We start from the raw sequence: 25,528 nt of genomic DNA on the forward strand, positions 1-25,528 counted from the left end.
CCCCATTGTTCTGGGAAATGGCTTTGTTTCTGTGCCCTGGCCCATTTCTTGTACTTTGTTTGCAGATTTGGGGGGCCCTTTATTCCCTGTCTTACTATTTCCAACATCACATTTCTCTACAAGATGCCAGTCCAAATACAATTCACTGTCTCTCTCCTGTATGTGCTTTGAAGAAGAATTTCTGGATATTCACCAAAACTATATATATGTACCTGGGGGAAATTCAGCCCCATATCATTTTAATAGGAAGTTAGTATCACTATTAACAAAAACCCTTTATTATTGAGTCAATTCCGACTAATAGTGATCTTATAAGACAGAGTGGAACTGCCCCATAGGATTTCCCAAGCTGTAAATGCTTAAGGTAGCAGATTGCCAATATCTTTTTCCTGAGGAGAGGCTAGTGGATTCAAACCACTGACCTTTCATTTAGCAGCCAAGGGCTTTAACCCCTGCACTACAGGTCTGCATTATCACTATGCATAGAGAACATAAACCAAAAACCCAAACTCATTGCCATAGAGTTGATTCTGACTCATAGCAACCCTATCAGACAGAATAGAACTGCCCATAGGGTTTACGAGGAGGCTGGTAGATTCAAACTGCTGATCTTTTGGTTAACAGCTGAGCTCTTAACCACTAAGGTGCCAGGGCCCTATATAGAGAACATACTAAGTGGAAAAAAAAGAACTGAAGTTTTCCAGAGACTGCTTGATTCTATGTTTATTTTATTTATTTTTGAAAATTGATTAAAGTAGCTATTAACAAACTACAATAAAATAGAGAAACTCAAAATAGGTGAGTGAGGACATTGGGTCAGAGGAAAAACCAGAGTAAGAGAGATGACATGAAGCCAGAAATAAAGTTTGAGAGCATAGCCCTGCCTATGCCCTGAATTCAGACTTCTGGCCTCCAGAGCTGTGAGAAAAATAATTTCTGTGGTATAAAGCCACTACTTTGTGGTATTTTGTTATGGCAGCACTAGGAATCTAAGCCACTGGATCTCTTTAATCAAGTCTTTCTTCTTGAAAATTGGTTGCTTCCACAAGAAGATGGTGTCTCTACCCTAATTCCTACAAAAAGAAAAAGTCAACAGTGGGGAGGGTTCTGGGGAAGAGATTATGCCCAAGCTAATCCCTAATTCTACCCCCTACTCCTTCCCTTCCTCCCCTCTGTAAAATGAACACTAGGGCCTCAAAGAAACAAGAGGGCCTGAGATACAAACACCATTCAGGCCTGGAATTGGAGGAGGGATGTCCTACAGGATCCCAATACCTTTTCAGTTGATTCTAGAAAGGGTTAAAACTATGGGGGGTACTGTACTGGATGAATGTAAAAAAGACCAGGATGTTGTCAGAAATGGAGGTAATTTTATGATTGAGCATCTCAGTAAATCTTATCTATAGGAAGGTGGGACTAGAACAAGGATGAAGTTGTAATTGATAAAGAAGTAGCAGTTAATCAGTTTGGCCAAGAGAGGGATGTTTGCTATTCTGTGGGTGGAACATTGACTTTGTTTTTGCCTGTGCTTAAACAAAATTATGAAGTGGTCTTATTTCATCTCATTTCATAATGGTCTCACAGTAACCCCATCTGATGTTGGTTTTCTGTGAGATTATTTACATCTAATTAGGAGAATAAATGGCCTTGCTGTGAGTGCTTCGCCAGCTTCCAAATGTCAGAAGCTGCTCTTCTTTTCATTCTTTCTCATTCTTTGCACTCTTTCAGATTAAAAAAAAAAAAAAAAAAACCGTTGCCATCAAGTAAATTCTGAATCATAGTGACCCTACAGGACAGAGCAGAGCTGCCCCATACGGTTTCCTAGAAGTGGCTAGTTGATCTGAATTGCCAGCTCTTTGGTCAGCAGCTATAGCTCTTAACCACTGCACCACCAGAGCTCCTCCCATGAGATAAGCACCATGAAATAACTGAAGCTCTGAGAAGTTAGGTGGCTTACTCAGTTCATGCAGCTACTGAATGGTCATCTTGAATTCAGGCAGCTCAGGAAGCTCTACTGCCTCCTCCACCTCTGGGAAGTGGGAAACAACCTACAAAGCAATACACTGTGTAGTCTTGAACTCATGATCGTATAAACCTTTCCATGCTTCTTATGAGGAGCCCTGGTCAGTGGTTGAAACCCAGCACCCCCTCCTCAGGAGAAAGATATGGCAGTCTGTTTCCATAAATATTTGCAGCCTTAGAAACCCTATGGGGCAGTCCTACCCTGTCCTGTAGAGTGTGTATGAGTCAGAATCAATTCAGCGACAATGGATTAATGAGTGGTTCTTATCACAAGTTGATCACTAGGTGCTGCTTTCCAGTTAAATGAAGTGTGCCCACCAAGGGGAAAGCTAATAGCTATTAAGTATCAGGTCAAGGCAAAGATCAGACCTAGCAAAGATCAGAACCTAGGTTTCTCCTGCCCTGGAATGGCAAATCACGCAAAGAAAGAACTTTTAAAAGTAAAGTGGTCTCTACCAACAGGGGAAATTACTGCTTACCTCATTCTATTTCACAAGCAGCCTCTCTGGAATTCTGGAGCATTTCTGTGATGACATAGATTTTCTTCAGAAAATACATGGAGAATAATTGAATCATATATGTAAAGACAAGAATTTCAGGTCAAAAGTTCAGCTTGATGTCCTGATAAATTTAGAGAACGCTAGGAATCCAAATGAAAGCAACTCTAAAGACTCATCAGAACAGCCCATACAGGACAGCATTAGAATGTACTAGAGAATGAAGGCAAAATCAACAGTTATTTCCATTGAATTCAGCAAGTAAAAGGGATCCCTAAAATCCCCTTACTCACCAGGCGGGCCCCCTTTTGTGTTGTTCTTGCAGACACAGCAGCCGTCCTGCTATATAGACCCATCGTCGCTGCCGCCAGCCAGTCACACTGAACTCGCATCATCCCTGTCAACCAGCCATGGGAAAGGTGAGCAGAACACAACTTAGACAGAAAGGGGGAAAAAAAACAGCTTCTATACAAGGTCTATGGAGCCCTGGTGGTGCAGCACTTAAGAGTTCACTTGCTAATTGAAAAGGTCTGCGTTTCCAACCTACCAGCTGCTCCAAGGGATAAAGATGTGGCAATCAGCTTCTATAAAAATTTACAGCCTTGGAAATCCTATGCGGGCAGTTCTACTCTGTCTTCTAGGGCCGCTATGAGTCAGAATGGATGGCTTTTTATTAGTTTGTCTTTTAATACCAGGTCTAAGGAGCCCTGAAGGCTCAAGAGTTAAGAGCTCAGCTACTAACCAAAAGGTCATCGATTTGAACCTACCCAGCAGCTCCTTGGGAGAAAGGCCTGGTGATCTGCTCTGGTAAAGGTTACAGTCTAGGAAACCCTAAGGGCAGTTCTACTTTGTCCTATAGGGTCACTACGAGTGGAACTCGACTCTATGGCACACAACAACAACAACGACGACAATTGTGGGCAATCGCTGATTTCTGTTTTTCTTTCCTTGTGTGCAAGAAGGTCTACTGAAAGCAAGCGATAATTCGCAGTTATCTTTCCTTTGCAGATCACCTTCTATGAGGACCGGGGCTTCCAGGGCCGCTGCTATGAGTGCAACAGCGACTGCCCCAACCTGCAGCTCTACTTCAGCCGCTGCAACTCCATCCGGGTGGACAGTGGTTGCTGGATACTCTATGAGCGCCCCAACTACCAGGGGCACCAGTACTTGCTGCGCCGGGGCGAGTACCCCGACTACCAGCAGTGGATGGGCGTCAATGACTCAATCCGCTCCTGCCACCTCATCCCTCCGGTGAGTGGGGCTTTGTCTTGGGTCCCTTTGGGAATGAAAGCCATTTAAAAATATCATTCTTGAGCCAAATGGTTACAATTAGACAGCAGCAGGAGTGGAAGTGATATTAGTGCATGCAGCCCAGTCTGGGAGGTGCCTCAGGTGTGAGCCTTTTTTCCTGAACTCTGTGCTGTTGTCTTTTTCACTACATGGTCCCTAACTTTATATTTTAAATGTAATAAAAAATTAAAAGACCAAAAGACTAAGAAAAAGCGGGGCATGACAGAGACTGAAATTACCATGTGTCTGAGATGTAATTTCAAAGGATAGTTGGGATGGGTGTACAACATGGTAAACATAATGTCACTGTACAAGTAAAAGACAAATGAATAGCAAATGTTTTGTTATATATATGTAAAAACAAACAAACAAAAAAAACCAAACCCACTGCCATCGAGTCAATTCCGACTTATAGCACATGTAATTTTGTACATACGAAGACATGTAATTTTCTTAAGTGGTCATTTCAGGCCATTTCAACCTAGAAATCCACCATATCAAATTTATAAATACAGCCTGGGACCATTTAAATGATTAAAAATATTTTTGCTTATTTCCCTATTTGATTATTCTTCCTGGAGACTCTGGGCCCCTATGTACAGGTTGCTAGTTCTAATTTAGTGGTCAATTCCTATTAGCTCACTTTAACGTATAAACTAGAAGGAAGATAGTCGTATTTATCAAGTGCTGCTGTAACAGAAATACCACAACTGGGTGACCTTAACAAACAGACACTTATTTTCTCACTGTTTAGGAGGCCGAAGTTCAAATTTAGGGCACCAGCTCTAGGGGAAGACTTTCTCCGTTGGTTCTGGCGGAAGGTCCTTGTCTCTTTTCAGCTTCTGCTACTCGGTTCTTGATCTTCATGTAACTTTGCATCTATGTTCCCCCATCACTGCTTGCTTGCCTGGTTGCTTGGCAGCCAAGCACTTTAAACACTGTGCTATCGTATTTATAATACATATTTTGGGGGAATCAAATTGAATTCATACAAAGGCCAAGATCGAAAACTGAACTTTGAGGTTCAATATTTTCTGGGGAGTGATTGCAGTGTTCTTAGTAGAATAGAATGTGGGAGGCGTGTGTCATTAAAACAGAGTTTAATGAAGAGGATTCTTGCTGCTGGGGGAAAAATTAATAAATTGTGGGTACAAACCCAAAAAACCAAATCCACTGCTGTTGAGTCAATTCCGACTCATAGTGACCCTATAGGACAGAGTAGAACTGCCCCCACAGAGTTTCCAAGGAGCGCCTGGTGGATTCAAACTGTTGACCTTTTGGTTAGTAACCGTAGCACTTAACCACTACACCACCAGGGTTTCCAAATTGTGGGTAGGAGTCTAGAAAGCGAGCTCAAGAGTCACGTTGCAATTTGAACTGAAATTGAGGTGATAAAAATAGAGATAAAGGGGCCATCTTATTTTTATAAGCGCTTAATAGTCTATGTCCCATGTTGTTAGGTGATGCTAAGTTGGTTCTGACTCATAGGTACCCTATGTACAACAGAACGAAACATGCCTGGTCTTGTGCCATCCTCACAATCTTTGCGATGTTTGAGCCCATCGTTGCAGCCACTGTGTCAATCCACTTCATTAAGGCTTTTACTCTTTTTGGTGGACGCTCTACTTTGCTAAGCATGATGTCCTTCTCCAGAGACTGGTCTCTCCTGATAACATGTCCAAAGTACATGATACAAAGTCTTGTCATCTTCATTTCTAAGGAGTATTCCGGCTGTACTTCTTCTAAGACAGACCTGTTATTCTTCTAGAAGTCCATGGTATATTCAATATTCTCCACCAACACCATAATTCAAATGCCTCAATTCTTCCTCAGTCTTACTTATGCATTGCTCTGCTTTCAAAAGTATATGGGGGGATTGAATATACCACGGATTGGTTCAGGTGCACTTTAGTCCTCAAGGTGTCATCTTTGCATTTTAACACGTTAAAGAAGACTTTTGCTGCTGGACTATATGAAGAAGAAAGTGGCATCAGGATTGGAGGAAGATGCAGTAACAACCTGCAATATGCAGATGACACAACCTTGCTTGCTGAAAGTGAAGAAGTCTTTGAAGCACTTATTGATGAATATCAAAGACTACAGCCTTCAATATGGATTACACCTTAACATAAAAAATTTTTAAAAATATCACAACTGGACCAATAAGCACCATCATGATGGACAGAAAATGTTGAAGTTGTCAAGGATTTCATTTTACTTGGATCAACAATCAACATCCATGGAAGCAGCATGTTCCATACTGTCCATGAAAATCTTCACATTAGTATTACAGAAAATAACTCAATGCTGATTCCCATTATAGATTGAATTTTGTCCCCCCAAAATGTGTGTCAACTTGGCTAGGCCATGAATCCTAGTGTTGTGTGATTGTCTACCATTTTGTCATCTGTTGTGATTTTCCTATGCGTTATAAATCCTACCTCTATGATGCTAATGAGGCAGGATTAGAGGCAGTTACGTTAATGAGGCAGGACTCAATCGACAAGATTAGGTTGTATCTTGAGTCAATCCCTTTTGAGATATAAAAGAGAGAAGCAAGCAGAGACAAGGGGATCTCATACCACCAAGAATGAAGAACCAGGAGGGAAGCACTTCCTTTAGACCCAGGGTCCTTTTGCTAAGAAGCTCCTAGACCAGGGGAAGATTGATGACAAGGACCTTCCCCCAGACCTGACAGAGAGAGAAAGCATTCCCCTGGAGCTGACATCCTGAATTCAGACTTCTAGCTTCCTAGACTGTGAGAGAATGAATTTCTCTTTGTTAAAACCATCCACTAGTGGTATTTCTGTTACAGCAGCAGTAGATAACTGAGACAATTCCTTTTTTAAATATTCACATAATTTTATTTACTTTGTTGTTGTTGAGAATACACACAGCAAACCTACACAAATTCAACAGTTACTACATGTACCATTTAGTGACAATGATTACATTCTTTCAGTTGTGTAACTATTCTTACCTTCTTTTCTGATTTTTCATCACCATTGACATAAATTCCCTACCTCCTGAAGTTCCTATGTAATGTTTTGAGTTGCTATTGTCCATCTGATCCCACAGAGATAGTCTTCAAAACAGCGTAATGCTCAAGGCAGACATTTGTACTTGATAAGCTAAACCATTGTTTGGTTTTAAGAAAACTTCAGGGGGTATTTTTGCCTTAAGGTTTTAAGATTACCTCTTTAACAAAAGTAATATAGCAGATGATAGTTTTCCAATGACTCTCACTTTTTTCCTTTAAAAAAGACTTTCTCTAATAACAAACACTAAAGAGATGTGAGAAATTTTATTTGAGCAAATCTTAATTCACAAGAGCCGGAGGTTGGTGGTTAGAAGCTGAAGGACTGCTGAGGTCTGTTCTTAGCTTTGCCTATAAATCATTAGACTCACTAGAGTGTGGGTGATCAGGGAGGAAACTCTCCTTAACTCTGCAACATGGTTGTTCTGGAAACAAACCTGGGCTTAAAAGAACTTCTGGCCAGGAGTTGGCAGGGAGGTGCAGGGGCTGGAACTTTAATCTCTCTGTTTTTGTTCATTTACTTCTTCTTTCTTGTCTGCCACCTCAGCACGCCGGCACTTACAGAATGAAGATATACGAGAGAGAGGAATTCAGAGGACAAATGACAGAGGTCACAGATGACTGTCCCTCTCTTCAGGACCGCTTCCACCTCAATGAAATCCACTCCCTCAATGTGCTGGAGGGCTGCTGGGTCCTCTATGAGCTGCCCAACTACCGGGGGCGGCAATACCTGCTGAGGCCAGGGGAGTACAGGAGATACCTTGACTGGGGGGCGGTGAATGCCAAAGTTGGTTCTTTCAGACGAATTATGGATGTTTACTGAAATGTTTGCATTTTCCATTTTTCTCTTTTAGAATCTATTAAAACATTTAGCTTGTGTTTCTGGCACTAATAGAGTCCTGTCTTTCTTGCAATCTGTTGAGCATTCAAAAGCAATAATGGCATTTGGTCAAACACAAGAACATGTGTTTTCAAGGTGAAAAGTAACTTCTTATGAAGAATATTATTTCCAGTACTCTTTTAATGTCTAAACTCTGGAGGCTGAAAGAAAAGTTCCATTCAATTGGGCTAAATTCATTTGTAGTTAGTCCTTTACGGACATATTTGTAGTTCCAATGATGAATTAGTGCTTATTGAAACACCTCAAATTGTCCCTCCAGGTTATCACGACCAGATATCTTCCCTATATCGTCCAACTCTTACCTAATGAGAAAAGTTGTTCTTGGCATTAGCACTTTTACCTTACCTCCATAAATAAATACACAAACAGGTATATTCTCACTTACTCCACTCTGTATCCTTCTAAAAGCCACTGCCCTTTTTCTCTCAATTCTATTACCAATACCCCATTCCTCCATGAGATTTCTGGTCCAAATATAGATTCACTGTCTTTCTGCTATATATATGCTTGAAGAAGAATTTCAGGATATTCACCAAAACTACATGCACGTGGGGAAACTCAGCCTCACATCATTTTAATAGGAAGTAAGGTATTATCACTCTACAAAGAGAATATACTAAGTGGAAAATAAAGAACTGAAGTTTTCCAGATTGTATGTTCTTTATATTTATTTTTGAAAATTAAAGTAGCTACTAACAAATTACAATATCATAAAGAAAAATAGGCAAGTGAGGACATTGGGTCAGAGGAAAAACTAGAATAGGAGAGATGAGATGAAGTCAGGAATAAAGTTTGAGAGAGAGCATAGCCCTGCCTATGTCCTGAATACAGACTTCTAGCCGCCAAAACTGTGAGAAAATAAACTTCTGTTGTTTAAAGCCACTACTTTGTGGAATTTTGTTATGGCAGCACTAGGAATCTAAGACACTGGATTTCTTTATTTAACTCTTTCTTCTTGAAAACTAGTTGCCTCCACTTCTGAGGTACAAGAAAATGGAGTCTTTAATGCCTACAAAAAGAGAAAATCAATGGTGGGGAGGGGCCTGGGGAAGAGATTATGCCCAAACTAATTTCTAATTCTACTCCTCACTTCTTCTCTGCCTCCTCTCTGCAAAATGAACACTGGGACCTCAAAGAAACAAGAGGGTCTGAAGTGCAAGCACCACCTAGTCCTGGAATGGGAGGATGGATGCCCTACAGGATCCTAGTAACCTCTTCAGTTGATGCTGGAAAGGGTTAAGGATTTAGGGTATACTTTGATTGGGTAAATGTAAGAAAGGCAGGGGTTCACGCTAGAATAGGTGTTGTCAGGAAACGGGGGTAATTTTATGATTGAGTATCTCAGTAAATCTTACCTGTATGAAAGTGAGGCTAGAACAAAGACATAGTTGTAATTGATTAATAAGTAGCAGTTAATCAGTCTGGCCAAGAGAGGAGTGTTTGGTATTTTGTGGGTAGCATATTGACTTTGACTTTGTTTTTGTCTGTGCTTAAACAAAATTATGAAGTCACCATATTTTGTCTCGTTTCATCATGTGGTTGTTGTTAGGTGCCGTTGAGTCGGTTCTGACTCATAGCAACCCTAAGTACAACAGAACAAAACCTTGCCTGGTCCTGCGCCATTCTCACAATCATCACTATGTCTGAGCCCATTGTCGTAGTCACTGTGTCAATCTACCGCATCAAGGTCTTCCTCTTTTTCACTGATCCTTTACTTCACCTTGAAGACTAAGGTGTGCCAGACCCAAGACATAGTGTTTTCAATCACCTCAAATGCATGCAAATGCTGGATTATGAATAAGAAAGACCAAAGAAGAATTGATGGCTTTGAATTGTGATGTTGACAAAGAATACTGAATGTAATACTTACTGCCAAAAGAATGAACAAATCAGTCTTGGAAGAAGTACAACCGGAATGCTCCTTAGAAGCAAGGTTGGGGAGACTACGTCTCATATACTTTGGACATGTTATCAGGAGGGATCAGTCCCTGGAAAAGGACATCATGCTTGGTAAAGTAGAGGGTCAGCGAAACAGAGGACAAGATGAATTGACAAAGTGGCTGCAACAATGAGTTCGAGCATAACAATTGTGAGGATGGTGCAGGACCCAGAAGTGTTTCATCCTTTTGCACATAGGGTTACTATGAGTCAGAACCAACTCGACAGTACCTAACAACAATAACAACTACTTTGTCAAGTGTGATGTCCTTCTTCAGGGACTGGTCTCTCCTGATAACATGTCCAAAGTATGTGAGACAAAGTTTCACCTTCCTCGATTCTAAGGAGCACTCTGGCTGTACTTCTTCCAAGACAGATTTGTTCATCCTTCTGGTGCTAGTCCATGGTACATTCAATATTCTTCGTAACACCATAATTCAAAGGAATCAATTCTTCTTCAGTCTTCCTTATTGGCTGTCCAGCTTTTGCATACATATGAGCAATTGAAAATATCATGGCTTGGGTCAGGTGCCCCATAGTCCTCACAATGATATCTTTGCATTTCTACACTCTACGGTCTTTTGCACCTGATTTGTCCATTGCAATTTGTCTTTTGATTTGACTGCTGCTCCTATGGGAGTTGGTTGTGCACTGTTTACTGTGGATCCAAGTAAAATGAAATCCTTGACAACTTCAGGATTTTGTGTTTTTCATGATGTTGCTTATCAGTTCATTGTGAGGATTTTTGTTTTCTTTATGTTGAGGTATAATCCATCCTGAAGGCTGTAGTCTTCATTATGGTCTCAGAGAAACTTGGTCCAATGTTGGTATTCTGTGAGATTGTTTATGTCTGATTAGGAGCCTGGTGGCCACAGTGGTTAAGAGCTATGTCTGCTAACCAAAAGGTTGGCAGTTCAAATCCACCAGCTGCTCTTTGGAAACCCTATGGGCAGTTCTACTATCCTACTGGGTAGCTATGACTCAGAATTAACTCGAAGGCAACAGGTTTTGTTTTGTTTTGTTTTTTTGTTTGTTTTGTTTTCTCTTTTAATTAGGAGAATAAATGGCCTGTGAATGCTAGTCCAGCTTCCAAATGTAATAGGCTTATTTTTTCTTCTTCTTCTCCTTCTTTCTTTCTTTCTCATTCATTACACTGTTTCCCAAGAGATAAGTATCATGAAATAATTGAAGCTCTGAGAGGTTATATGGCTTGCTAAGTTCATGCAGCTGCTAAATAGATGTCCTGAGTCCAGGCAACTCTTGAAGCTCTACTGCCTCTCCCATCTCTGGGAAGAGGGAAACAACCTACAAAGCAATCCACTACACAGGAGCCCTGGTAGCACAGTGGTTAAGTGCTCAGCTGCTAACTGAAATGTAGGTGGTTCAAACCCAGCATCCACTCCATGGGAGAAAAACGTGGCACTCTATTCCATAAAGAGCTACCGCCTTGGAAACCCTATGGGACAGTTCTACCCTGTCCTGTAGAGTCAGTATGACTTGGAATCAACTCAGCAGCAGTGGATTAATGGGTGTTTCTTATCACGAGTTTATCACTAGGAACTGATTTCCAGTTAATTGAAATGCAACCACCAAGGGGGAAGTTAATAGCTATGAAAGCATGGAGTCAAGGTGGTGAGGCCTAGCAAAGATCAGAACCTAGGTTTCTCCTGCACTGGAATGGCAAACCACATAAAGAAAGAAATTTGAAGATAAAGTGGTCTCTACCAACAAGGAAAATTAATGCTTGCCTCATTCTATTTCACAAGCTGCCTCTCTGAAATTCTGGAGCATTTCTGTAATGGCATAGATTTTCTTCAGAAAACACATGGAGAATAATTGAATCATGTATGTAAAGACATGAATTTCAGGTCAAAAGTTCAGTCTGTCCTGATAAATTTAGAGAACACTAAGAATTCAAATAAAAGCGGCTTTGAAGACTCATCAGAACAGCCCATACAGGACAGCATTAGAATGTACTAGAGAACGAGGGCAAAATCAACGGTTATTTCCACCGAATGCAGCATGTAAAAGGGATCCCTAAAATCCCCTTACTCACCAGGCGGGCTCCCTTTTGTGTTGTTCTTGCCGATGCAGCAGCCGTCCTGCTATATAGACCTGCTGCTGCTGCCACCCAGTTACGCTGAACTCGCATCATCCCTGTCAACCAGCCATGGGAAAGGTGAGCAGAACACAAGTTAGACAGAAAGGGGGCAAAAAAAAAAACAGCTTCTATACAAGGTCTATGGAGCCCTGTTGGCGCAGTGCTTAAGCACTCGTTGCTATCTGAAAAAATCAGCATTTGGAACTCCAGTTTCTCCACAGGAGAAAGATGTGGCAGTCAGCTTCCATAAAGACTTACAGCCTTGGAAACCCTATGGGGCCACTTTACTCTGTCCTCTAGGGTCGCTGTGAGTTAGAATCGACTGGACAACAATTTTTTTTTTTTTTTTAAATACAAGGCCTAAGTAGCCCTGGAGGCCCAATGGTTAAGAGTTTGGCTACTAACTAAAAGGTCAGCAGTTCAAACTCACCCAGCAGCACCTTGGGAGAAAGACCTGGCAATCTGCTCCCTTAAAACTTACAGCCTAGGAATCTCTAGGGGCAGTTCTGTTCTGTCCTATAGGGTCACTATAGGTCAAAATTGAATCTACGGCATACAACAAGAGTTGTTGGCAATTGCTGACTTCCGTTGTCTTTCACTGTGTGCAAAAAGTTCTATTGAAAGCAGGTGATAATTTGGAATTATCTTTTCTTTGCAGATCACCTTCTATGAGGACCAGGGCTTCCAGGGTCGCTACTATGAGTGCAGTAGCGACTGTCCCAACCTGCAGACCTTCTTCAGCTGCTGCAACTCCATCCGGGTGGACAGTGGTTGCTGGATGCTCTACGAGCTCCCCAACTACCAGGGACACCAGTACTTCCTGCACCGGGGCGAGTACCCCGACTACCAGCAGTGGATGGGCCTCAGCAACTTGGTCCTTTCCTGCTGTCTGATCCCCTTTGTGAGTTCTTCTTGGTTTCACTCTTGGGGCCTGAGTATCCTCACTGTATTAATGACTGCAGTTAGAGTCAGGGGAGGTTGTCCTTTAAAAACAATGAGGGTCAAGAGGGCTTAGATACGTGCTGAAGCACAGATAGGCACATGTACAAAAACAGTAGAGAACCTAGGGAAGAATTCACTTAGAGGAAGAGCCAGTTTTATTTTTAATTTTTGCTACCATTAGGTAAATCAAAAGCTGTCCATAACAAATGTAACATTATAATAGTATATGAAATAAAACTTGCAAATGGGAAGTTTGTTGGGCAAAAAAAGGCAGTATTTCTAACAAATTTTTTCTATAGTAAAGGAATCTATAATAAATGAATGAGATAGGCTCCACTGTGGACTGGTAAGAATCAAAAACTCTGTTTTTAATATACCGGTTGCTGTTGAGTCAATTCCGAGTCAGAGGGTTGTTAATATAGTCTACTCAAAGGTAGTATCCAGCTTTGGGATTTTCCTTAATTTGGAACTTGAGTTCAATTCTGATTCCAAATGACTATTTAAACCAATTTTCTACAAATGTATGTGATTTTTAAAATCCTATTTTAGTAACCAATCTATACATAGATACAAATGTGGTATGTTTGTTTATTTTTAGGGAGATAGCACTCTTATTAAAAGATATTAATCAAATAAATGATTCACATTTCCCCCAAAAAAGAGGTCTGAGACAGCACAGGGAATTAGGAATCAAGATATTTGAGTTTGACGGATTTTAACTCAGAGTTCAAACCTCTTAAAAATCCCATCTCCTAAACAGTTAAGCCAAAGGACTAATGGACCACACTAGAACCACAGCCTCCACTAGCCTGAGACCGGAAGAGCTAGAGGTGCCTGTCTACCACTACCAAAGGCTCTGATTGGGATCACAATAGAAGGTCCCGGACAGAGCCAGAGAAAAACATAGAACAAAATCCAAATTCATAAACAATACCAGATTTGCTGGTCAGATTGAGATTGATGGAACCCCTAGACTATGGCCTTTAGACACCCTTCAAGCCTGGAACAGAGCACACTCCAGAAGATCACCTTTCAGCCAAACAGTAAGCAGTCCTAAAAAGTGAACACTAACACCCGTGAGAAATGTGCTCCTCAAAACAACCAACGATATGAGACCAAGAGGGCAGAATAAAACGTGCAAAAAAAAAAAAAAAAAATCCATCTCCTAGATAAGAAACAGAATACAACTATGCAATTATTTGAGCCTTAGTGGCACAGTGGTTAAGAATTCAGGCTGCCAACCTGAATTGGCAGTTCAGATACACCAGCCACTCCTTGGAAACCCTATTGGGCAGTTCTACTTCATCCTATAGGGTCACTATGAGTCAAAATCGGCTCGACAGCAACGGGTTTGGTTTTTGTTTTTTTTGGTAAGAAACAGATACATCACTGAATTGTACATGTAGAAATTGTTGAACTGGTGTATGTTCTGCTGTGAATATTCTCAGCAACAATAAAAAGTAAAATAAATTATAAAAAGAAGAAACATTGCCACACACAGCATTCACAGGAATCTCAGGATCTCCATGTTCACATTGACAATCCCATGCCCCAGCCTGCCAAATTCATCTGTGGTTTGGTTGGATGAATTCTGGAAGGGGTTCATTTGCTTCTCCGCTTTTTCTTTGTGGACCCAGCAGACAGCCTCCCACAGGATGCGGCTGTATGAGAGAGATGACCACAAAGGCCTCATGATGGAGCTGATCGAGGACTGCTCCTGCCTTCAGGACCGCTTCCAATTCAGTGAGGTTCGCTCCCTCCATGTGCTGGAGGGCTGCTGGGTCCTCTATGAGATGCCCAACTACTGCGGGCGACAGTACCTACTGAGGCCGAGAGAGTATAGGCAGTATCAGGACTGGGGGGCTATGGATGCTAAGGCAGGCTCTTTGCAGAGGGTTGTGGATTTATACTAAAATAGGTTAACGCTACCATTTTCTTAGTTTGGAATCTAATAAAATATTTAGTCTGTATTGTTGGCAATTGTCGACTTCTGTTTTTCTTCTGTTGTGTGCAAATTCACTCACCTACAACTACCCCCATTAAAGACTGAAGAGTGAATGGGGGTGGTGGCTGTTCAAGAGGCAGAGTGAGTCTTGGCAAGGTTCAGAACTGGGGTTGGGGGACCGTATAGCCTATCTGCGAAAGAAAAAAGTGAGCCTTGGTGGTGCAGTGGCTAAGCACTCATCTGCTAACCGGAAGATCTGGTGGTCCAAACTGACCAGCTTCTCCATGAGAGAAAGACGTGGCCGTCTGCTTCTGTAAAGACAACAGCCTTGGAAACCTTATGGGGCGGTTCCGCTCTGTCCTATAGGGTGGCTCTGAGTCCAAATCGTCTTAACGGCAATGGGTTTTGAGAAAGAAAAAGCAGTCCAAAGCTAGAGAAATGCAGCAGGTGGCTTGTGAGAAGGGAGGCATGTAACTCAGTGCCTTGAACAACATTCTAAAGAGTTTCCTTCTGATCCAAGAGGTTGCTGGAAGCCACAAAAGGCAGAGTCACAGTTGAGTGGTTGAGGGGAAACCGAACGCGGCGAATAGCCTAATTAGACCATATCCTACGAGTTGTAGTTTTACTTACTTTCAAGAACAGTATTATAACTTAATGCCAGGGCTGCCATAGGTCATTGCCATACTTTTGTATGAAGTGGAAGACCCTCCTTCCTCTTCTGCCATGGCTCCTGACTACTACACACAGTTGGCCAGTATAGCCCCTGGCCTGAAGGCTGTGTGAAGTATATAAACTACACAGTTATAATGGTGCCCAGCTAATTTAAATAAATCAATAAGAGATGCACATTAATATTTTAAATAGACTTGCATGATATGATGTATCACAAACATAAAGTCCTTTAACTGAAAAAAAAAAAGTAGGCTTAAATTCAAGGCGCATTGAAAAAAAAAGAAGGTCAAAATTTCTTCAGTCCACTGGTCTTGGGGTATGGGCCAAATAAATCTTCCAATGTCCTTCTCATTCTTTGGGGGAAATTTTAACAATGATCCAGAACTACAAGCACTGCCTGTTTCTTGTGCCAAAACTGCTTAAGACTCACATAAACCTCCTATCCGTTGCCTTTGACTCTATTTTCACTCATAGTGACCCTCCAGGACAGAGTAGAACTGCCCCATAGAGTTTCCACGGCCGTAATCTTTACAGAAGCAGGTTGTCACATCCTTCTCCCACAGAGCAGTTGGTGGGTTCGAACTGCCAACCTTTTGGTCAGCAGCTGAATGCTTAATCACTGCACTACCAGGGCCCCTCCATAAATCTCCTAAGGAATGTAAATTCTAATAATAATCAAAACATTTTGTAAGTGATTTTTCTTTTTCATTCTCTCACATAAAATTACAGTGAGCTTGCAGTGCCACACAGAATGGCTTTTTTCCTCTTGAGAATTCCGAAAGAGAAATGTTGGGGAAGCAGATTCCAATCACTTTTCTAGTCAGTTTTATATGTTGACTGGTGAATTATATGTCTTCAGTAAAAAGTGCTGAGAACAAAAAAGGTTAATGATAATAATGACAGTAGTGGCAGATAGGGATAAAGATGCTCGAATAATGCCACGTAATTTTAAAGGAAAATTTTGTGACAAAAGGAGAGGATGGCAGTTTTATAGTAAAAGCTGTATTTAATGAAGAACATCAGCTTGAAGGAGAAAAAAAATTAGCTCGAATCGTAGAAGCAGCTTCTACATTGGACTTACGAAGCCTATCGTTTACAGTACCTGCCCAGGTTCCCACAACTAGCAAGAGGCAAGGGTGGGACTCTAGCTCAGGTTAGTTTGATATTTTTAACTGCTATGCTGGTCTTAGTCGACAGCACTGGGTTTTTTGGGGGTATGCTGGTCTTAACATGGGGTGTTCTTTGGAGGAATAATTTTTGAAATAATTCTAAGAAAGGATTGTGAAGTATTGTAACAAACACCCCCCCCAAAAAATACTCAATGTATTTTTCACATTTTTTAAATCAAGTGATTCCCAATATTTTGTACTGTCCAGATTAATTTTCTTTAAAAGGGGACCGACATAAGATTGCCAATTTTTATTTTGCCAAGCAGAGACATTTGAAATTAAAAACAAACTAACAAAAATAATAAACTAAGCACCATCTATATTACACTATATTTTTATATTTTATAAAAGAAACAACACTTACAAAAGGATCTTTTAACCCCCAAGATACAAAATCCCTAATTAAGTATGGTTCATACCAAGAAAGGATAGTTCTAAACTTTGCCTCGATATATATATTTTTTCACTTGACAAAAAATGATAGCAGAATTTGAAAACTCTTGCTTAGGGTTATAACTTAATGCCTTCAGGGGCCAGGGAAATCATATAAATAAGTGAAACAACCTTCTTTAAGATGACAAGGGGTGATGGGGATTATGGTGAACTATGGAAAGCACACATCAAACTAAAGCATTACAAAAAAATCCCAATACTGTACCAGCCAAACAAAATACATCTTCAGACCTACAGACCTTGAGGTTGTCAAGCTCAAGGAGGATTCTTATTCCTAAGCCTGGCTTGAAAGCTGGGAAGAGCTACCAACAGCTGGCATCACAGTAATTATCTATCAATCCTCTTCCCCCACGAAATACCTGTAAGCCCACAGAGCCGTACCACAGACCCTAGGGGTGTGAGAAGAGGAAACCCCAACAATGACTGAAGTTAAAAGTTTCCTTCTATTAAGTAGAATGAAGGCTGATATTCATAAACTAGCTTGTATTATAGAAAATAAAGGAAGAAGTATTTCTTTTATACTTTACTTTGTAAACTGAAGCTTGTACCAGCTACACAAGTTATTGATCCTACATATAGCAAAACCTTAAACTGAACTAGTCTCTTCTGCCGTCATTTCTGTTTGAAACCTCCTGGTGATTTAGAGACTCAGAAAGTGTTACTTCCTGGACTGGAGCTCAGGACAGTTGTGTCTGTTCCTTATGTCTTAGTGCCGCCTGCAAAGATCAGTCTCCATCAGTCATTCCAGGTAACTTGTCTGCAGTTCTGTTTCTGTGCTACTGGTATACGGATTTTCAGGTCATAACTTAGGTTCAGGTATGCTGATCACAAAACACGAAGTACAACTGAGGGCTTAGGTCTTACACACACTTGTCACTCCTGGACTTTCTATAGAGCATTGAAATCAATCCCCATTTTGGCCCAGGACCTTCCCCTTTCAGCTTTCCCAGAAGTCTGGTTTCTCCTCTGTTTTTTCCTCCAGGCAGGAATAAAGCCTTTTCTTTTCTTGGTCAGTAAAAAAGTCCAAGCCCAAAGTACCCTTGTTTTGGTCCTCCAGAATTACCCTAAGTTTCGGTTGTTAACTGCATGTCAGTTGAGGTAGTAGCCCTCACATACACCCCTACCATGCTCTTCTAGGTTTCCTCTAATTCTATATTCCCTGAATCATTCCATTCATTATGCTCTCTGGGACTCTTGGCATTCCTGTTCTTGCTCATACTCCACTGTTTGCATCCACCAACACTCTGCCCACAGAATCTTCAACTCAGAAATACCTCTGAGCAAAATGATGATTTCTGTTCTTCAGCTTCTGGCTGCTTATTTTCTACCACGTAATGGTATTTTTTTTTTAACTTCCCAAACCCATACCTTTACGTAATAGACAACCAAAAGACAGAAACTAAAGAATCGAGACAATCTAATTGCACGTAGTTGACATTTAATTAATAAAGATTGACTTACAAAGACTTATAAGACAAAGCACTTACATGGGTCAACATAGGATTATGAATAATTCTTCGAACGTGAAAGAGGTTGGTCAAGAAAGTTGTCTTCTGCTCCAATGCTCTTTTCGGTTCATCAAACTATTCTCTTCCAGGCCAATAAATACATTTATATAATAAATTGTGTGGTAATTATTGTAATATGGGGTTAAAAGGAGACTTTTGCAAGGGCAATTTTTTGAAAGACTCTTTCCCTTTTTTGTTTTCTCAATTGCACACTTTGGTTTTCCCAATCTCTAGAAAAGGACACTTTGTTGGTAAAGTAGAGGGTCAGTGAAAACCAGGGAAACCCTCAATGAGATGAATCGACACAATAGCCACAAAAATGGGCTTCAACATATCAAATATCATGAAGATGGCGCAGGATCTGGCAAGGTTTTCTGTTATACGCAAGGTTGCCATGAGTTGGCCCGGACTCCACCGCAGCTAACACCAGCACCACGCAATGAAAAGTACTTCTCCCTCAACAGAGAGCAACGCAGGGAGGTTCTACACGTGTGCCAGGCAGATTCTGTACATGCCGCCGTTTTTATGAAAAGGTAGTTCTTGGCTGACTGGTTTTTCTGTTTCAATTTTCCCTCATTCTAAAAAAAAATTTTTTTTTTTTTTATCCATAAGCTATTGAATGAGAATCAATTGTTTTCTGAAAAGACCGAAGATGTTACATTATTTAACTTTGCTTTCCATGGAGAGAGAAATATTCAGGTTCTTGATGTTCCAAGATTTATTTTAAACTCTACTTTGGGTTATTCATTTCATAAAATGGCTTTACTATACAAACACACATCTTTGAAAAATTAAAAAATTTTCCTTAAAATGGAAAAAATAGCAATAAGCTGTTAAAGATTTAGGTTTCTCTGTGGTACATTGAGCATAGGCGGTAGTTCATCCTGGCAAGTATGTTAATATATTAAAGAGTGACATTTCCTTCTCAATGCTTCTGCTCACACTTTACAATATTGAAAAGGTACTGAATCTGCCCTGGGAGATAGGGAGTTCATAAATACTAAGAATTAATTAATTTTTACCATATATTTCAAAATGGGAAGCCCTGGTGGCATAGTGGTTAAGTGCTACGGCTGCCAATCAGGCGCTCCTTGGAAACTCTATGGGGCAGTTCTATTCTGTCCTCTAGGGTCACTATGAGTCAGAATCGACTCGACGGCCCTGGGTTTGGTTTTGGTATTATTTCAAAATGGCTTGAGGCCGTCCTTAACAAGCTGGACTGCGCTAATTTGTTAGAATCATTTCATGGTTTGTTTTTCTGCTCTTTCCATTGCTGGGTCTGCCAGGTTGGGTCTCACAGGATCAGGCTGTATGAGAGGGAAGACAACAGGGGCCAGATGGTAGCGTTCACTGAGGACAGCTCCTCTCTTCACGACCACTTCCACTTCAATGAGATCTGCTCCCTTAATGTGCTGGAGGACTACTGAGCCCTCTGTGAGATGCCTAACTACCAGCGGCAGCAGTACCTGCTGAGCCTGGGGGAGTACAGGCAGTCCCACAACTGGGGGGTCATGAATGCCAAGGTGGGCTCTTTGAGAAGAGCCATAGATTTCTACTGAAATATGTTCTCCTTCATTGTTTCTCAATCTGGAACCTAATAAAATATATTTTCTCTGTGTTCTTTTCCTTTTCCCTACTTTTATTTTATAATACTTTTATGTACACATACACGGTATAAGTGGCAACCAAGATGTGTGATCCATAGGCAATGACAACAAAAAATTATCACAATAGGATATGCCTTCACATTAAGCAGAACATGACTGTCATGGATTGAATTATATCCCCCCCCAAAATCTGTGTAACAACTTGGTTAGGCCATGTGTGGTTGTCCTCCATTTTGTGATTGTAATTTTATGTTAAGAGGATTAGGATGGGATTATAACACCACCCTTACTCAGGTCAGGTCACTTCCCTGATGCAAAGTAATGGGAATTGCCTTGGGGTGTGGCCTGTACCACCTTTTATCTCTCAAGAGATAAAAGGAAAAGGAAGCAAGCAGAGAGTGAGGGACCGCATACCACCAAGAAAGCAGTGCCAGGAGCAGAGCATGTCCTTTGGACCTGGGTCCCTGCGTGAAGAATCTCCTAGTCCAGGCGAATATTGAGGAGAAGGCCTACAGAGAGAGAGAAAGCTTTCCCCTGGAGCCGATGCCCTGAATTTGGACTTGTAACCTACCAGACTGTGAGAAAATAGATTTCTCTTTGTTAAAGCGATCCAGTTGTGGTATTTCTGTTATGGCAGCACCAGATGACCAAGACAATGACACTTGGTAAAACACTTTCATAATAGTTATCTCATTTGATTTTATGACTTTGGAACAACTTGCTGCTTCAAACCAGAGTATTAGAAATCTGTTCAGACACCAGTTTTTCTCTGAAGCATGAGGATCTGAAAACTGAAAAATGTTCACAGGCAGTTGTACTCACTTTTTAAATCAGGAATTCTGAAACTGGCTACTATGATGGACTTTGGAATATTTGCAAATTCCTTAAAATTGCATGCAAAAGTTGAGTTAACAAATCTCTGCCAGACTCCCTTCCCACTGAGGTGACCACATGGATTCTTTTGAAACATAAATGGAAGAATGCTGATGGGGGAGGAGGCAAGGATGGTTCTGGAAAAGCTTTTGCCTTCCTGATAAAAGGAAGGATTGGCCATTGCCTCAATTTCCACTTATTTCAGCCATTTTACAACCAAGAGGTAACAAGTACGAGAGAAAGGCAAGGAAAATTTCAGAGATGCTAGAAAAAAAAAAAAAAGCGTTGATGTGGTCAAGCCCCTACACCAAATCCAGCAACTTTCTACCTTTAAACTTCCTGTTATGTTAGGTGCCGTCGAGTTGGTTCTGACTCATAGCGACCCCATGCACAATAGAATGAAACACTGCCCAGTCCTGAGCCATCCTTACAATCATTGTTATGCCTGAGCTCATTCTTGCAGCCACTGTGTCAATCCACCTCGTTGAGAGTCTTCCTCTTTTCCGCTGACCCTGTACTCTGCCAAGCATGATGTCTTTCTCCAGGGACTGATTCCTCCTGACAACAGGACCTGGTAGTCTACTTCTAAAAAGCATTAGCCAGTGAAAACCTTATGGATAGCAGTGGAACATTAAAACTTCCTGTAACGGGAGCAAAATAAACTCACACTGTTTCAGCCACTGTAATTGGGTGTTCTGTTATTTGCAGCTCAGCACCTTGCTAAATGATACAGAATATATGTGCATTTTTTTGAGGTGACTGTCCAGAACTTTATTCAGAGTCTTAAAGGAGTCCCTAATAGAAAATTACAAAATAAACAAATAAACCCAGTATAAGACAATGAAGTCATAAGATGTTTTAGTCCTGGAGACCATCTAGCCTAGTGACTTAAGTTCCTCCTGTACCCACTGCCATTGACTTAACTTCAACTCACAGTGACCCTACAGAGCAGCCCTATGGCTTTCCAAAACTGTAAATATTTATGGAAGCAGGCTGCCCCATCTTTCTCCCACCCAGCAGCTGGTGGGTTTGAACTGCCAACCTTTTAGCTGGCAGTCAAGCACTTAACCACTGTGCCAACAGCTATAATAGAAATACACAAGTGGATGGCATTAAAAAACAGATTTTTTTTTTAATTTTTATTGAGCTTCAAGTGAACGTTTACAAATCAAGTCAGTCTGTCACATATAAGTTTGTATACACCTTACTCCATACTCCCACTTGCTCTCCCCCAATGAGTCAGCCCTTCCAGTCTCTCCTTTCGTGACAATTTTGGCAGCTTCCAACCCTCTCTACCCTCCCATCCCCCCTCCAGACAGGAGATGCCAACAGAATCTCAAGTGTCCACCTGATACAAGTAGCTCACTCTTCATCAGCATCTCACTCCTACCCACTGTCCAGTCCCTTCCATGTCTGATGAGTTGTCTTCAGGAATGGCTCCTGTCCTGTGCCAACAGAAGGTTTGGGGACCGTGACTGCCGGAATTCCTCTAGTCTCAGTCAGACCATTAAGTCTGGTCTTTTTGTGAGAATTTGGGGTCTGCATCCCACTGATCTCCTGCTCCCTCAGGGGTTCTCTGTTGTGCTCCCTGTCAGGGCAGTCATCGGTTGTGGCCGGGCACCATCTAGTTCTTCTGGTCTCAGGATGATGTAAGTCTCTGGTTCTTGTGGCCCTTTCTGTCTCTTGGGCTCATAGTTATCGTGTAACCTTGGTGTTCTTCATTCTCCTTTGATCCAGGTGGGTTGAAAAAAACAGAAATTTTAAAAATTTCTCTGGAAGCTAAAAGTCGAAATCAGGGTCTCAACCATGTTAATTCCTTCCTTGTCAGTAGCCCAGGTATTCCTTGTCAATCTTTTCACGGCATCTGTCTTCCCTGGGGTGTGTGTATCTCTGTGTCTAATGTGTACTTTATATAACCCAGAAGTGATTAGATTTAGAACCCATCCCACTTGGTATGGCATAATTAACATAACGAAGAAAACTCTACTTCCAAATACAATTACACCCACAGGTGTAGGAGTTAGGATTCCAAAATATATTTTGGGGGGGGGTATAATTTAATTAATAACATTCCACCTTTTGGTCCTCCAAAGGTTACATCTTTCCCATGTGCAAAAGGTGTGGTGGTTAGAACTTGGCTGCTAACCAAAAGGTCGGCAGTTTGAATCCACCAGGAGCTCCTTGGAATCCCTATGGGGCAATTCTACTCTGTCCTGCAGGGTTGCTACGAGTCAGAATCGACTCAGCAGCAATGGGTTTTGTGTGATATTACATCTTCCCAAAAGTTGTAACCCATTCCAGCATCAACTCCAAATCAAGTCCAACATCTAATTTTCTGAATCATCTAAATCAAGTATGGGTGAGACTCTGGGTGTGTTCCATCCAAAACTCCTTTCCATCTGTGAAACTGTGAAACCTAGAATACAAGTTATCTGCTTCCAAAGTGCAAGGGTGGGACAGGTACAAGGTAGACATTTCCATTTGAAAAGAAAGAAATTGGAGGAAAAGAAGGGATCACATAGCAAGCAAGTTCAAATTTCCAGCAGGACAAATGTCATTAACTCTTAAAGTTGAAAATAATCCTCTAATTTCCAGGCACATCTGGGCAATAGCCTCCTTTGTCATGAGACCAGAAGAACAGGATGGTGTCCAGCTACCATTACTGAGTATTTTGATCAAAGATTCCATGAAGAATTCTGATCAAAAGGGGGAAAATGGAGAACAGAATGTCAAATTCTCATGGAATCCAGACTTTCTGGAGCCATGGAGGGTGAATGAACCCCTAAAACTATTGCCCTAAGATAATCTTTAAAACATAAACCGAAAAATATCCCCTGAAGCCATCTTAAAACCAAACAATAATTTAGCTTAATTAGTTAAAAAAAAAAAAATCTGCCTTGAGCATTATGCTCTTTTAAGAACTACCTATATGGGATCAAATTGATAACAGCAACTTGAAAGATTAGACAGGAACCTTAGGGGCAGTGAATTTATGTTAATAAGGGAAGACCAAAACCAAAACCAAACCCAGTGCCGTTGAGTCGATTCCAACTCATAGCGACCCTATAGGACAGAGTAGAACTGCCCCATAGAGTTTCCAAAGAGCGCCTGGTGGATTCGAACTGCCAACCACTTGCTTAGCAGTGGTAGCACTTAACGACTGTGCCACCAGGGTTTCCAATAAGGGAAGAACCACTTGGAAAAGGAAGGTGAGAATGGTTGCACAACTCAAAGAATACAATCAATGTCACTGAATTGTACATGTAGAAACTGTTGAATTGGTGTATGTTTTGCTGCATATATTCTCAACAACAACAAAATAAATAAAATTTAGGAAAAAAAATTCCTTCAGCCTCTATCCATCACCCAATTCCAAAACCATTTCCATATTTTAGGTATTTATGAGAACCAAAACCAAAACCAAACCCAAACCCAGTGCTGTCGAGTCGATTCAGACTCATAGCAACCCTATAGGACAGAGTAGAACTGTCCCATAGAGTTTCCAAAGAGCGCCTAGCAGATTCGAACTGCCAACCCTTTGGTTAGCAGCCATAGCACTTAACCACTACGCCACCAGGGTTTCCATTTATGAGAGTAGCACCCCCAATCTCCAGTATTGAATTCTTCATTTCCCAGTGCTGCTATAACAGAAATACCACTAGTTGGTGGTTTTAAAAGAACAGAAATTTATTGCCTCATGGTTCTGTAGGCAAAAAGTCCAAATCAGGGTCTTGGCTATGTTGATTCCTTCCTTGTGGGCAGGCCTGGGCATTCCTTGATTCCTTGGTAAGCTTCACATGGTACCTCTCTTCCCCGGTGTGGGTATCTCTGTGCTTAATCTGCTCTTTTGTAACTCAGAAGTGATTCAATTTAGAAACACCCCATTCAGTTGTGATATTAATTAAATATCAAAGAAAACCGTATTTCCAAACAGGACTACATCCACAAATATACGGGTTAGGATCCCAGGACATTTTTTTGGAGGGGGGGGGCACAATATAATCCATAACAGCTAGATAACTTGTTTTGTGGTAGGCACACCTGAGGTTCAACTCTAGTGCCAAAGGTAATAATAGAAGTGGCATCGTTCCGCTTTAAACATTACGTGGAGAAGGTAAGTGCATCCTGACCGTCTTCATTTTCACACCAAGAAAATGTTCTGTGACCTAAACTTCAGACTTGCTCACTACACGGAGTTGTTACTCAAAAACACGGTATTCTGAAATCTAAAAAAATAAATAAAATATTTAATTACAATCATTAATTGGTTAAGCACTTTTGTTCAATTCCAATTTCCCAAATGGGCCTCATTTAAACCCCGGGTGGCACCAAATGACAATTTCAACCACAGTCATCAATTAGAAAGCTCTGGAGAGTCTAAAAGGGAACAGACAATATCCCCCCCACCACCCTCCACAGTCATTATATACATAAAAAGAAGAGAGAGCAAAAATCCCTTTACTCGCCCCCTCGGGCCCCTGTTTTGTTGTTCTTGCCAACACAGCAGGCCTCTGCTATATAGATGTGCAGCACGGCCCATTGCACTGTAAGTTCACCATTCAGCCAACCAGTC

General features: G+C 41.2%; 2 protein-coding genes across 3 annotated transcripts; both read left to right on the forward strand.

Annotated features, from left to right (window-relative positions):
- The first annotated feature begins 2,929 nt into the window (after window positions 1-2,929).
- Window positions 2,930-8,201, forward strand: LOC100673449 (gamma-crystallin B). The gene is made up of 3 exons (XM_003406098.3): window positions 2,930-2,938; window positions 3,528-3,770; window positions 7,394-8,201. Exons 1-3 carry the CDS (start codon window positions 2,930-2,932, stop codon window positions 7,667-7,669), a joined length of 528 nt encoding a protein of 175 aa, XP_003406146.1. The 3' UTR covers window positions 7,670-8,201.
- A 3,654-nt stretch (window positions 8,202-11,855) lies between these two features.
- Window positions 11,856-14,641, forward strand: LOC100673743 (gamma-crystallin C). 2 transcript variants are annotated; one of them, XM_003406099.1, is made up of 3 exons: window positions 11,856-11,864; window positions 12,445-12,687; window positions 14,366-14,641. In XM_003406099.1, exons 1-3 carry the CDS (start codon window positions 11,856-11,858, stop codon window positions 14,639-14,641), a joined length of 528 nt encoding a protein of 175 aa, XP_003406147.1. The 2 variants fall into 2 exon arrangements, with proteins under 2 accessions (XP_003406147.1, XP_010600575.1); XM_010602273.1 differs by having other exon boundaries at window positions 14,369-14,641.
- The last annotated feature ends 10,887 nt before the right edge of the window (window positions 14,642-25,528 follow it).

The sequence above is a fragment of the Loxodonta africana genome, chromosome 6, assembly GCF_030014295.1.
Source record: "Loxodonta africana isolate mLoxAfr1 chromosome 6, mLoxAfr1.hap2, whole genome shotgun sequence".
NCBI classification, from domain to species: domain Eukaryota; kingdom Metazoa; phylum Chordata; class Mammalia; order Proboscidea; family Elephantidae; genus Loxodonta; species Loxodonta africana.